This window comes from Erpetoichthys calabaricus, chromosome 13 (assembly GCF_900747795.2).
Source record: "Erpetoichthys calabaricus chromosome 13, fErpCal1.3, whole genome shotgun sequence".
Taxonomy (NCBI): domain Eukaryota; kingdom Metazoa; phylum Chordata; class Cladistia; order Polypteriformes; family Polypteridae; genus Erpetoichthys; species Erpetoichthys calabaricus.
The window spans coordinates 106,075,496-106,090,456 of record NC_041406.2 but is presented as its reverse complement, the minus strand read 5'-3'; the positions used below and the strand labels follow the sequence as shown (position 1 = coordinate 106,090,456).

Sequence of the window (14,961 nt, the reverse complement as noted above, 5' to 3'; positions counted from 1 at the left end):
GTATATGTGTATATATATATATATGTATATGTATGTATGTATGTATATGTGTATATATATATATGTATATGTATGTATGTATGTATGTGTATATATATATATGTATGTATGTATGTATATGTGTATATATATATATGTATGTATGTATGTATGTATATGTGTATATATATATATGTTGTATATGTATGTATGTATGTATGTATATGTGTATATATATATATGTATATGTATGTATGTATGTATATGTGTATATATATATATATATGTATGTATGTATGTATATGTGTATATATATATATATATATGTATATGTATGTATGTATGTATATGTGTATATATATATGTATATGTATGTATGTATGTATATGTGTATATATATATATATATGTATATATATGTATGTATATATGTATGTGTGTATGTATGTAAAATCTAAGAAAGCTGCTAATTTCATAGACATTTTTTAAAATAGTTTTTTGCGGACTGGTCACAGGATGTACTTTAAAGTATTTTATAATTTTTCTAGATCCAGGACATTATATGTTTAATGACATCATGAGAGGAGAATCTGGGTCTTTGGTTAAATAGACGACTACTTAGTATAAAAAAATATTTTTCTATTCTGCATATAGCAGTTGTTTGGTGTTCATGATAATGCCGATCTTTATAGATGCTGTGGTTGTATTGAGTTTTGTTTTATTTCTTCATTTCAGCTTCCCATTGACCACACTGCCAATACTAAACAACAGTGACCTGCAGTTGTTCAGCATAGAAGAGAATGGTGGAGCACCCTACAGCAGCAAAATGCCCAGCAGGTGTCATCATCATCACCACCACTATCACCATCACCATCACCATAACAGTTATGGTATGGGGGTCACAGACAGCAAGGACAATCTATCTCCTTTTCAGAACATAACCAGTAAGTTTTCAAACTCTTCACTTGCAGAACATGTGCGGAGCTATTGCTGACCAGAGCACCTGAAAAATGTCTTGTAAAATGTATCTTCATATAATTAAAAAAAGTTTTTATCGAAAATACTTATCTTTGAAAATATCTTATTAGAAGTAAGCCTGTAATGCATTTGTTGCTATAAAAGCAAGAGTTTAGAACCAGGCATGTTTAGAATTCATTTTTCTTCTTTGTTTTATAGCTTTAGGCACTCAATAAAAGACATGAATTTATTGTCATTTTTGACATCCTCCTGCATTATAAAGCCCATCTAACCACTAAACTAAATAGTTATCACCTGAGGAACTTATAGGTACTTACCCTGTCTAGAATACTAAAAACTTCATTTGAATGTGTGTCTTTCCTGAATGTGTCAAACTGCACTGTGTAGAAATTTAGTAGCTAGTGCTGGTTTTTTTTTATATATATATATATATATATATATATATATATATATATATATATATATATATATATATATACTAACTTGTATGCATGTTTCTGTGCCACTTATCTTTGTATCTGAAAATAAGTTACGATGACTTACATAACTGAAATACTTTATAATTTTTATTTCCTTTAAGAATGCATAATTTTATTGTATTCAGTACTTTTTAAAGTACTAGAAAAGAGACACGCGTGTTGTTTCCTTTGAAATAGAGCTTGAGAATGCAGTTATCTTCTGACCATTAGACACAAGTGTGCATGATGCCAGGGCCCATTGGATGAAAGTGATAGCTCCTGACTTCTCTTGATATCCTTACCTTTTCTCAAGGTGTAAGTGGTGCACTCATTGCTTTGTGGGTATTATAGAGGCAGTTAGGCTGAGAAAAAGAGACTGAACCTGCTGCTTTGAAATATAAAAACCTTTTAGTTGCAGTTTAGAAGTCATTAACTGACCTGTTCATCTTTAAAGAAAAACAATTCCCTTCAGCTTAAGTGGATGACCTGGAGCTTACTGACTCGGAGTACCAGTTCTTTGTCAGTGCTCCCCAGTTGAGAATGTGAAATAAATGGGAGCAGGGCTCTGTGTGATTTTTTTATTTTTTTTTGGCAGTCACCTCTTTTTATATGGTTAGGCCAGTATTTATAGTTAAGTAATGATAATATATGATCATCTTTATTCTCTGAGGGGCATTATATCTTTTATCCCACTATTTACAGGGCATGATGGTGTGGTTACCAAATGACTGGATGAGTGTGACTAGAAATTTGTTAATCATCTGTGACTAGCTGCCAAAACTGAATTTGGTTAAATGTTTTGAAAAGACACATGCATGACATCAGAGAGTGTTTTCTAACTAAATCTACAAAATACATCTGATTTGACCTTTTCCTGGAAAAGTGGTGTCACATCCTTATTGCGGAATTCCAGACAATTGCAGACTCTACACTGTGATGTGTATAAACTATTCTGATGGCATATGATGAATCACTTCTTTAATAAATTAATTCTTATTAAGTTCCAACTTTTTGACCATTAAAGGAACAATTTTTAATTAGACTATAGCATCAAGTCAATTAAAACTAGGATATTTATCTGGTCAGTTAAATAGCAGATGAGGTTGTTAATCAGTTTCAGCTGCTTTGGTGTTAATGAACTTAACAACAGGTGCACTAGAGGGACAACAATGAGACGACTCCCAAACCAGGACTGGTTTAACAGGCGGAGGCCACTGAAATTTTCCCCCCCTCATCTTTTCTGACTGTATTTTCAATAATTTTGCATTTTGCTATGGTCAGTGTCACTACTGGTAGCCTGAGGCGATACATGGACCCTACAGAGGTTGCACAGGTAGTCCAACTTGTCCAGGATGGCACATCAATGCGTGCCATTGCCAGAAGGCTTGCTCTGTCTCCCAGCACAGTCTCAAGGGCATGGAGGAGATTCCAGGATATAGGCAGTTATTCTAGGAGAGCTGGTCAGGGCTGTAGAAAGTCCTTAACCCATCAGCAAGGAGGAACAGGATGAGCACTACCAGAGCTCTACAAAATTACCTCCAGCAGGACACTGGTGTGAATATCTTTGACCAGACAATCAAAAACCGACTAAATCCTAAATAGAACACCTGAGGGACATTGTTTCCGTCCATCTGACACCGCCAGGTTGCACCTCAGACTGTCCGGGAGCTCAGTGATGCCCTGGTCCAGATCTGGGAGGAAATCCTACCCAGGACACCACTCGTCGTCCCATTAGGAGCATGCCCCGACGTTGTCAGCCATGCATACAAGCACGTGGAGGCCATACAAACTACTGAGTAGTTTGCAATGAAATTTCTGCAAAATGGACTAGCCCAGGCATGTCAAACTCACTACCATTGGTGGGCCGCTTTGACTGCCATACGTGCGTCAGCGGGCCGCACTGTAACATACTGAAAACTTTAAAAAATGTAACACTTAAAGTTTAAAGAAAAGCAATTTATTTCCATACAATCTCTGTACAACAGCGTACAATTAGAGTCTTAGGCTCTTAGCTAGGTCCTTATATTATTATATTATATTCATTGCTTATATAGGAGCCTTACAGTGTGAGATCTGTTTCTTTTGTCCCGACACTTGGCATCTCTTGTTAGTAACCAGTTCGTCAATATCAGGCTTGAAATCTTGTGCAGCTGCAACTTTTATGAGGGATGAAAGGTGCTGGATGGTAAGTCTTGAGCGATGTGGGGTTTTGGTAGCTTTCATTAACAAAAACAATTGCTCGTAAAGGTAAGTGCTTCCGCACATAGACAGTACTCTCGATGCCAACTTACGGATCTGCACATACGAGGGTGGCAGGTAAGCATACAAGCCTGGCACACCAAATTTGTTGTATTTTGCCTTCAGAATAGAATCTGACTGTAGTTCAATCAATTCCATTTGGATATTCTCAGGCGCATTCTCAACGTTGTAAGAGTATGGTGAAGTAAACAGCGCAAAGTCCTGTTTGTGTGAACTGAAATTATGAAAATGCTCACTGAATTAATTAATTAATTAATTAATAATTTGAAAAGCAAATCCTCCAAAAATCAAATTTTACTTTACTAAGTTTACTTCAAAGTTTATATTGTAAAATAAGCCGATATGCAAAAAGCCCCCTGACCTACACTAATTTTACAAACTCAAAATCACAAATATTTGTTAATAAGCAACTCGCCAACTTCTCGAGTCCACTTCAGATCTTCAGCTGTAGTCTGCACTAACTGTTCGTTACAATACTAGCACAAAATTACATAAAACTAGAGCAAAAAAACATGAAAATATGCGAGCTATTTATACTCGTGATGGTCATTTCTGCCTAGTGGCCAGTCTCAGCAGCCCAGCCAGTAGTGTAGCCTGCCAGGGGCGGCTCTAGGCTCGTGGCGGCCCTGGGCAGAGAAAGAATCGGTGGCCCCTTCGCCTGCCAATGTTAATATGGTATCTTATGCATGGCAGATGGTCACGTCCGTTGCGGACACTGAATAGCCACCTCATGCTCATGACACGCTTCTATATGCTCGTGTCCGTAACTTGAAAACAAGTGGTGGCCCATGATATTCTCATTACGGCAGAACGTTCTAATACTACATATAGCTTACTGCTCTGACTCGAGCAACATTAGTAAATACAGCGTACTAATTAACAAGAAACACAATGTTTTTCGGCCACATTGCCGTTAGCTGTGTCGTTATTTTCTGTTTCCGTTTTATATTCAATATATATTGGCGTGGCGGTCCTGTGCAGGTGCATAGTTTGCACATGCCTAAGGCCGCCCCTGCTACCAGGCTGCTGCAGCCTAGCACTCTAGTTGCGACGTCGCGGCTCATTAACTTTGGACAAGGCCCGTGGCTATACTAGCTGATGACATTTCCGGTACCATAATGCCATGGGAAAACATGCTTTTTTTCAGAAGGCAGAAGTAAGAAAAGTCAATAAGTAACGCTGAAGATGCAGAATGATTCAATCACAAACTATAGTAATCATTTTGTACAAATTTAGTGCTAACTAGGATCTGTCATGCGGGCCGCACAGATTTCTGTTGCGGGCCGCATGTTTGACATGCCTAGACTAGCCTGCCACATCATTTTTTCACTTTGATTTTCGGGGTGTCTTTGAATTCAGCCCTCTGTAGTTTGATAATTTTCATTTCCATCAAACGATGTGGCATCCTTTCGTTCCTAACACATTACCCAGGCCATATCAGTATAAATATCCAGCATGATTTTTTTTCCCCCATTGAGATCTGATGTGTTTTCATAGTGTTCCTTTAATTTTTTTGAGCAGTTTTATTTATCCATCCATTTTTTAACCTGCTTTTCCAGGGTAGAATCATGGGGTAGCTAGAGCCTACTCCAAAAATCACAGAGCATCAGTCCAGCACAAAGCAAACACACATACACTGGCTAATTTAGTAAACCAATTCACCTAACATGCCTGTCTTTGGACTATTGGAGGAAACATGCACAGACATGGGGAGAAGAATCAAACACCACACAGGAAGCACTGTGATGGTGCAGTGTGCTCCATGCTACTGGGTCCTTCTGGGAGCCTCTCGAACCCACCACTGCCTGTAACATAGCCAAGGGATGAGCTGGGTAAATGAAAACACTGACAAAGCAAGGGGTAGGTGCGTAAAATGATTAGTGCTTTCATTATAAACAATCAAAAACAAAAGAGTGTCCAAATAAATAGTAAAATGCAATCAATCTATAATAAATAAATAATCCATAAATCAGTGTTCATGTGCAGGTTAAAATCAAATCCAATAATTCTCTTAAAATCGAGGTTAATAACTTTTAAAACTGAGTCCCTGGTGCAGCCCTTTGTAAACGTCGCCTCTGCTTACCTCTACTGAGAGGTGTCGCAACAGAGGAGACACCTATCCGACAGACACAGCCATCTAACTACTACTACAGGTCTGTGACCCTGCTGTCCCATGGATCTCAGCAGGGCTCTCCATCCGGACCTCAACTTGTGAAGTCTCGGGCCCTATGGCCGTCCGTGGCCCTGACAGGGCTCCCCATCAGAGCCTTCCTGACTCCTGCTGCCTTTCCAGACTTGCACAATGATCCCAACTTGTGGGTTACTCCAGCTCCAAGATTGCTCAGCTGGAGTAGCCTTCTCTAGCCCCAGAGCGTCAGCTGTGTGCTCCACTCAAGGGGCTCTCCTCCCAACTGCCTGCCTTCTCTTTCTGTCTTGCTTGTGCACTGGCTCTCCCGCAGTCCTACCTTCACTCCTGTCTGTTAACCTCCATTTCATATTCTGCTTCCTTCCATTTTTTCTCCCTTTCTGCCCTATGCAGGCTCCTCTTATACTCTATTGCCTAATTGGACATGGGTGCGAGGAGATGCATCCTGTGGCATCATTGAGGTGCCTAACCAATCCACCCGCCTCTGCAAATTTATGTGTCACAGTCAGCCTGCTCCTTAATTAGCCATGGAGTGAAAAGCATACCCACACCTGTTTGGAACCTGCACTGTCTTTGGTGTGTGATTATTTATTTAAACTAGCCACTTCTCCTCTGTACTCTGCAGATGTTCTCATAGTGAGCTACAAAAGAAGCCAATTTTCTCGGCAAAAATCTCAATACACTACAGTGATCCCTCGCTATATCGCGCTTCGCCTTTCGCGGCTTCACTCTATCGCGGATTTTATATGTAAGCATATTTAAATATATATCGTGGATTTTTTGCTGGTTCGCGGATTTCTGCGGACAATGGGTCTTTTAATTTCTGGTACATGCTTCCTCAGTTGGTTTGCCCAGTTGATTTCATACAAGGGACGCTATTGGCAGATGGCTGAGAAGCTACCCAGCTTACTTTTCTCTCTCTCTCTCTCTCTCTCTCTCTCTCTCTCTCTCTCTTGCGCTGACTTTTTCTGATCCTGACATAGGGGGATTGAGCAGGGGGGCTGTTCACACACCTAGACGATACGGACGCTCGTCTAAAAATGCTGAAAGATTATCTTCACGTTGGCTACCTTCTGTGCAGCTGCTTCGTGAAGTGACATGCTGCACGGTGCTTCGCATACTTAAAAGCACGAAGGGCACGTATTGATTTTTTTATCTGTCTCTCTCTCTCTCTCTCTCTGCTTCCGACGGAGGGGGTGTGAGCTGCCGCCTTCAACAGCTTTGTGCCGCGGTGCTTCGCATACTTAAAAAACCAAACAGCCCTATTGATTTGTTTGCTCCTCTGAAGAGGAAGATATGTTTGCATTCTTTTAATTGTGAGACTGAACTGTCATCTCTGTCTTGTCATGGAGTACAGTTTAAACCTTTGAAAAAGAGACAAATGTTTGTTTGCAGTGTTTGAATAACATTCCTGTCTCTCTACAACCTCCTGTGTTTCTGCGCAAATCTGTGACCCAAGCATGACAATATAAAAATAACCATATAAACATATGGTTTCTACTTCGCGGATTTTCTTATTTCGCGGGTGGCTCTGGAACGCAACCCCCGCGATGGAGGAGGGATTACTGTATATGAAAATAAATATTCATTTATTGTGAAGAGATGAGTTGGTTTACTCAACTGATTAGTCATATAAAATTTTACATGGGCACCAAAAGTCAGTGCAAAATCATTACACAGTATATTCAGAATTTATTTCCCTACCTCTCAGTTACATGTATAAAAACAACTGCACATAAAATTATTGAAAACTTTTTGAGGTTTTATATTTCTCAAAGTTTGAGATTAACTCCTCTGCTTTTCTCTCTGGCATGTCATGACATTTGCATTAAAGGAATATCACCCACTTCTCCCAAACCTCATGTTAGGAGAATGCATACATTAGATTATATTTAAATAACTGACTTTGTGACTCTGAAATTCACTGAACAACACATCGGTTTTATTAATTAAGTTGTGTCAGTCCTGACATATCTTTTCTCTGTTTTGCTGGGCAGTAGGAAGCAGTGGGTTTTAGCCTTCTGTGAAGACACCATCTGTTAATATATAACATTTTCACGTATGTATATCAGCGGGGTAGGATAATTGCTGTGGGAAAAGAAAAAAATTAAAGTCAATAGAAAGTCAACTGGGCAAGGCACAATGATTTTTTTTTTTGTTTGCAGGGTGAATACTGTACTGAATGTGAAGGGGAGGTAATTCTGAGGATAAAAGCAGCTCTTGAAATATGAAATGTTCTAATTTTAAAAACTGTACCTATTTTTCTCCAGTGGCCTAAAAAAACATTTTGCCCCGATATAGTTGCATTTCATTCTTGAACCCGAGATCCCGGATTTGATGGGAAAACTAACTCAACTAACATGGGTCTTTTGCAGGCTTCTGACTTGACAAAAAATTCCTAAATCAAAGGTGAAATTAAAACTATGTATTAAGGTTACATGTGATATATTTTTTTCTGCATCTTTAAAGAGGGTAAAAACTTTAAGGTTTCACAGCCTGTCATATTCATTTTCAGGTTTCCCCAGTATGCAGCTGAGTATTAACTCTTCAGTTATCTGATCTATGTGCTTTGTTAGGTGATTATGATTATTATTATTATTACAGTAGAACGTCAATTATCCAAATGTTAGTCATCTGAACTGTTAAGTATCTGTATCCTGCCACCCCATCTCTCATAAAAATATTAGTTTCAGCTTTTAGTACACTGGTTGTTAGGTTGAGATGTTATTCCTGCTGCTTAATTGGTTTTTTTTTTTTTTTTCCTTTATTATGTATTCCAATGTATATGCAATATAGCTAGTGATGAGTGAAACATCATTGTTTTATATTGCATATAGGCTTACAATGTTTCCCCAGAAATTTGTTTTGTATGTGATTTCTCAATTGCAGAATGCAAAATTCTATAACAAAATTTTGGGAGATTTTTAAAATTGCTTGGGGTTGAAAGCAAGGAATGTTACTCCCTAATGGTTATTCTGCAGCCCGGCACTCCTACATTGTCCATTCTTCCTCGCAACTTAATGTGCTCACATCTGCCTTATGCATTACTTGCCAGCACATTGTGGCTCCACCTTTCACTACTCATTTCAGATCGAAGGTAACAAAATCTGTGCTCACTTCCCTCACTCCATAAGCTAGTCCAAGCCAGGATCTATCTGGAAGCACTCAATCTAATAGATTTTATTAGAGAAGAAACATCCCCAACATACATGTAGGTATGTGCTCTCTATTTGTACCCAACTCTTTTCACTCACTGCACCAGAATAAATTTAACCATGCTTTTGCATATGGATAAAAAGGCTGATGAGATCTCTGGAATCATAACTGAGTTAGACTCACTAAAGGCAAAGCTCAAAGAGATAGAGGACTGCCAGCACTACAGTGACTCAAGAAAAGTCAGCATTAGGATCGACTGATTTGTATTTATTTGCCCTGCTTCTTTCCAGACACTCTGAAGCCACCCCCCAACCCCCCAGCACAGAAAGAGCATATAGACAATTCATTTACTCCTACAGAAATAATGGAATTTATTGATTATCAAGGTAGCCTGAAAGTGAATTGAGTCATGCAGGATTCAAGACTTCTCGTTTGAAACAAATAAGGTTATTTTGTATCAAGACTTCACTGTTAAAATCACTGCACCCATTTACATGGGAGAAAGAAATTGTGGTTATTGCTTTTCTGATGTTCCCCGCTCATCTCAGTCACTAATTTGGAGGTAAGCTTTCTGTTTGACACCAGCTGAAGTAAACAATGCTGTGGACCACTTTGAATCACTTGACGGTTTCTCCACATAATGATTTTAATCATTAAAATCAAGGAAGGGCCCCTTACCACTTATCCAGACAAAATAAACTTTTATTTTTGTTTCCTCTCCATCCTCTTCATCTTCCCCCTTTGATGTTCACAACTTTATTGAATCTATTCCTGTCCTGGACTTTTTGGTGTCAGAGGCCACTGCTCTGGATTTCTCTCTTCCAATCTGAATTCAAAGAGCCTCTGGACTTCATGTGCTGTAGGATATCCCTGGGCCCCAATATGCTGACTCCTGAGCTCCTGTTAACTTTCTTCAGGCAGCTCTCCACCTAACCATTTCTATTTCCCACCTTAACCACCTCATTTAATTTGATTTTGATTATTCTGTTACTCAAGCAAACTATGGATCCTACAGGCTGCTTCAGTTACTGTCCATTATCATTGATTAATTTTGATGTTAAGTTGCTAGTGAAGATGGCGGCTAATCAGCTGCAGACCATGATTTCAAAAATGATTCATCCAGATGACACTGGCTTGATCAAGTCCTGTAATGCACCCAACAATGTACGCTAGTTGTTGCATGTCCTTCGTGTTGCTCCTGCCCTGCCTTCCTGCTGCTGTCTTCTCCCCAGATGCAGAGTCAGGATGAATTGCTTCGTTTTGCATAAGGTTCTGACTAGAATTTGCTTTAAATCTTTTTTAATTAACAAGGCTCAGACCCTTTTCTCCACCACTTTTCAGTTTTTCTCAACAATATCAACATATCTCTTTGTTGTGTATTTCAGGAAAAGATGCACAGATGCCCCCAACTTTTTTTTTTTTTAACTACTTCTTATTCTCTAATTAAAGCCTCTTGTTATAGCTCTTTGTAACTCAGACCAAGTCATTCCAATATTGTTTTAAAAACTCCATCAACATGTTTCCTTTTATGTCAGTGATACTTTGTTTTATTATGACAATGTCTCTGCCCTTCTGTCCTGTCCTTAACTTTTTTTTTATTGATCTATAATTAAATGATCCAAATCTACCTTTTTCCTATTGAACTGTTCTTGTCCTCTCTCCCCATTTCCTTCTTTCATTCCTCAGATAGGCTCTTTAAGAAACCAGCAATTGAACATCTATGCCTCAGCCTGTGAGCTTACAGTCACCAACGTTTGTTGAGTTTGAAGGGGATAAGAGAACTTTTTCTCTCCATTTCACATTCCAAAGCAGATGGATATTACAAAGATACATTTGTGCCCTCAAATTAATTTTGTTAGCATTATACTTGCTATCTATCCCTCTCCTAAGTGCTTAATTCTTTCATCTCTTCATTTCCTTGGGATCGTAAGAGGCCATCCATAAAGCATTCCACCCTGATCAAAAACAGGTTGGGTGGCTGTGTCTTTCTCCTTGACTTTAAATTTATATCATTGTGCCTTTACCCTAAGGGAGAGCTGGAGCTGGACTAATCTTTCCAGTTTCTCCCCTCCTGGCTTTTAAATGAGACAACATACATCTCCCCACTTTGCCCAGCTTCTTACCTTTTCTTTTTCTAATACATTGAAGGCTCTCTCTTGGCTAATTGTGGCCCTGTCATCTTTTATGCCATTCAGTCATGGAGATGAGTTGGGAAATTGAAGGGTCTATTGTCAAGATAGCACTTCTGCACTATCTACTTTATAATCTTGTCCTAAATATTGGTGGCCATCCTATTTCTTCTCATTTCCCCATTATCTCTGTAGCTGCCGGAATATAAGGTGTTATCAGGCACGGGTAAAACACGTGTCGAAAGAATTCATCCATCCATCCATCCATCCATCCATTGTCTCCCGCTTATCCGAGGTCGGGTCGCGGGGGCAGCAGCTTGAGCAGAGATGCCCAGACTTCCCTCTCCCCGGCCACTTCTTCTAGCTCTTCCGGGAGAATCCCAAGGCGTTCCCAGGCCAGTCGAGAGACATAGTCCCTCCAACGTGTCCTGGGTCTTCCCCGGGGCCTCCTCCCGGTTAGACGTGCCCGGAACACCTCACCAGGGAGGCGTCCAGGAGGCATCCTGATCAGATGCCCGAGCCACCTCATCTGACTCCTCTCGATGTGGAGGAGCAGCGGCTCTACTCTGAGCCCCTCCCGGATGACTGAGCTTCTCACCCTATCTTTAAGGGAGAGCCCAGACACCCTGCGGAGGAAACTCATTTCAGCCGCTTATATTCGCGATCTCGTTCTTTCAGTCACTACCATATGCTCATGACCATAGGTGAGGGTAGGAACATAGATCGACTGGTAAATTGAGAGCTTCGCCTTGCGGCTCAGCTCCTTTTTCACCACGACAGACCGATGCAACGCCCGCATTACTGCGGATGCTGCACCAATCCGCCTGTCGATCTCACGCTCCATTCTTCCCTCACTCGTGAACAAGACCCCGAGATACTTGAACTCCTCCACTTGGGGCAGGATCTCGCTACCAACCCTGAGAGGGCACTCCACCCTTTTCCGGCTGAGGACCATGGTCTCGGATTTGGAGGTGCTGATTCTCATCCCAGCTGCTTCACACTCGGCTGCGAACCGATCCAGAGAGAGCTGAAGATCACGGCCTGATGAAGCAAACAGGAGAACATCATCTGCAAAAAGCATTGACCCAATCCTGAGCCCACCAAACCGGACCCCCTCAACGCCCTGGCTGCGCCTAGAAATTCTGTCCATAAAAGTTATGAACAGAATCGGTGACAAAGGGCAGCCCTGGCGGAGTCCAACTCTCACTGGAAATGGGTTTGACTTACTGCCGGCAATGCGGACCAGGCTCTGGCAACGATCGTACAGGGACCGAACAGCCCTTATCAAGGGGGCCGGTACCCCATACTCTCGGAGTACCCCCCACAGGATTCCCCGAGGGACACGGTCGAATGCCTTTTCCAAGTCCACAAAACACATGTAGACTGGTTGGGCAAACTCCCATGCACCCTCCAGGACCCTGCTAAGGGTATAGAGCTAGTCCACTGTTCCGCGACCAGGACAAAAACCACATTGTTCCTCCTGAATCCGAGGCTCCACTATCCGACGGACCCTCCTCTCCAAGACCCCTGAATAGACTTTTCCAGGGAGGCTGAGGAGTGTGATCCCTCTGTAGTTGTAACACACCCTCCGATCCCCCTTCTTAAAGAGGGGGACCACCACCCCGGTCTGCCAATCCAGAGGCACTGTCCCTGATGTCCATGCGATGTTGCAGAGGCATGTCAACCAAGACAGCCCTACAACATCCAGAGCCTTGAGGAACTCCGGGCATATCTCATCCACCCCCGGGGCCCTGCCACCAAGGAGTTTTTTGACCTCCTCGGTGACCTCAGTCCCAGAGATGGGGGAGCCCACCTCTGAGTCCCCAGGCTCTGCTTCCTCATTGGAAGGCATGTTAATGGGATTGAGGAGGTCTTCGAAGTACTCCCCCCACCGACCCACAACGTCCCGAGTCGAGGTCAGCAGCGCACCATCCCCACCATATACAGTGTTGACACTGCACTGCTTCCCCTTCCTGAGACGCTGGATGGTGGACCAGAATCTCCTCGAAGCCGTCCGAAAGTCGTTCTCCATGGCCTCCCCAAACTCCTCCCACGCCCGAGTTTTTGCCTCGGCAACCACCAAAGCCGCATTCCGCTTGGCCTGCCGGTACCTATCAGCTGCCTCCAGGGTCCCACAGGACAAAAGGGACCAGTAGGACTCCTTCTTCAGCTTGACGGCATCCTTCACTGCCGGTGTCCACCAACGGGTTCGGGGATTGCCGCCACAACAGGCACCGACCACCTTACGGCCACAGCTCCGGTCAGCCGCCTCAACAATAGAGGCACGGAACATGGCCCATTCGGACTCAATGTCCCCCACCTCCCTCGGGATGTGGTCGAAGTTCTGCCGGAGGTGGGAGTTGAAGCTACTTCTGACAGGGGGCTCTGCCAGACGTTCCCAGCAGACCCTCACAACACGTTTGGGCCTAGCAGGCCTGACCGGCATCCTCCCCCACCATCGAAGCCAACTCACCACCAGGTGGTGATCAGTTGATAGTTCCGCCCCTCTCTTCACCCGAGTGTCCAAGACATGTGGCCGCAAGTCCGACGACACGACCACAAAAAGAAAGAATTCTCACAGTCCAAAAGTTCATTTTAAAAATATTTAGTGAAAGTTAAAAGAAAATAATCCACACAAGAATAAAAAAAAAAATAGTAAACGTAAGGTAAAGCACATAAATTAAGTGCTGTTTTCTTACATATTTACTTCACACACTCAAAAGGCTGGTTGGTACGTAGGCATGTGCCCAGGCATGATTTAAAACCTTATGCCTTCCACACTTTACTCATGGCAAGGCTGTCACTAACTGGAGAATAATGTTTACTCAAAGCTGTTAGAAATGGCAAGAATATACCAATACAATTCTATTTACAGGGGTTATAGGAACCTCCCATAGATTATGCATTGTCATCTAATAAATATTCATAAATCTTATAGAACTAGGAAAATGGCTCTTACAATCTCAGTCAGGCATTTCCACGGCCAGAGACTTTTTTATTGAGTAATGGCTTAAAATATTTTTTTAATAAATCAACATTTAAACTTGCATACAACTATATTTTATATAAAATAGGAGTGCATATTTATGATAAATTTTATAAGCATTGGCATTTACATTTTATTGTTTCATGGTATAGAAATAATAAACTTGTTTATTAAATCCGATGTTAAATGTACATATCCAGTTTTTATGCTAGACACCTTAACATCTACTAATATTTATTAAAATGAAATATTTAATGCTAATTTATTATTTCATGACTGGTATTATGATCAAAACTGACTGTTTGATATTAAAATTGCATACGACCTTGTTTTGCATTCCATTCTATCATAATGATAGCTTTTAATTTTTTTATTTATCCCATAATTAAGTGTGAAACATAAACTTAGCAGTAAACACTACTTTGATGATAAGTGTATATGTGGCCCATCAGATGTACACTTACTGTACAAACATCATTGTTTTATAAACTAGGACCTTTAAATTAATCAGTTCTTCATATGGTATTAATATTAGAGTTTATAATACTTTTTATCAAATGAAGTAGAAAATTCTTTTCCAAATCATGGCAAACCCATTAGAATTTCTTGCCACCCTAAGGGTATTCTTTAAATCGGGTTTGAAACTCTTCATCTTAGAATCGAATGCATACTATTGATTTTTTGCCAGAGAAATTTGCAGAGTCAGTCCCTTGTTGTGGGATTTCATCCAGCTCCAGTCAATTACCTCCTAGGTTAACCTCCTTAGACAATTTTATAAATTAGGCCAGTCGGGGTGACAGCCTGGTTGGGAGTGGTGCACGCAGTGGGGAGTGGCACGTAAGGCAGTCTTTCAGATGTAGGTTATTCAAAG

The 14,961-nt window shown here is 41.2% G+C and overlaps 1 protein-coding gene across 1 annotated transcript in view; it reads left to right on the top strand.

Moving 5' to 3' along the window:
* The window catches only part of epb41l4b (erythrocyte membrane protein band 4.1 like 4B), a 547,093-nt gene that overhangs the window by 428,211 nt on the left and 103,921 nt on the right, over nucleotides 1-14,961 (top strand). The window contains exon 16 of the mRNA XM_051936130.1: nucleotides 714-922. Within this exon, the coding sequence (XP_051792090.1) occupies nucleotides 714-922 (209 nt within the window). The remainder of the gene's footprint in view (nucleotides 1-713; nucleotides 923-14,961) is intronic.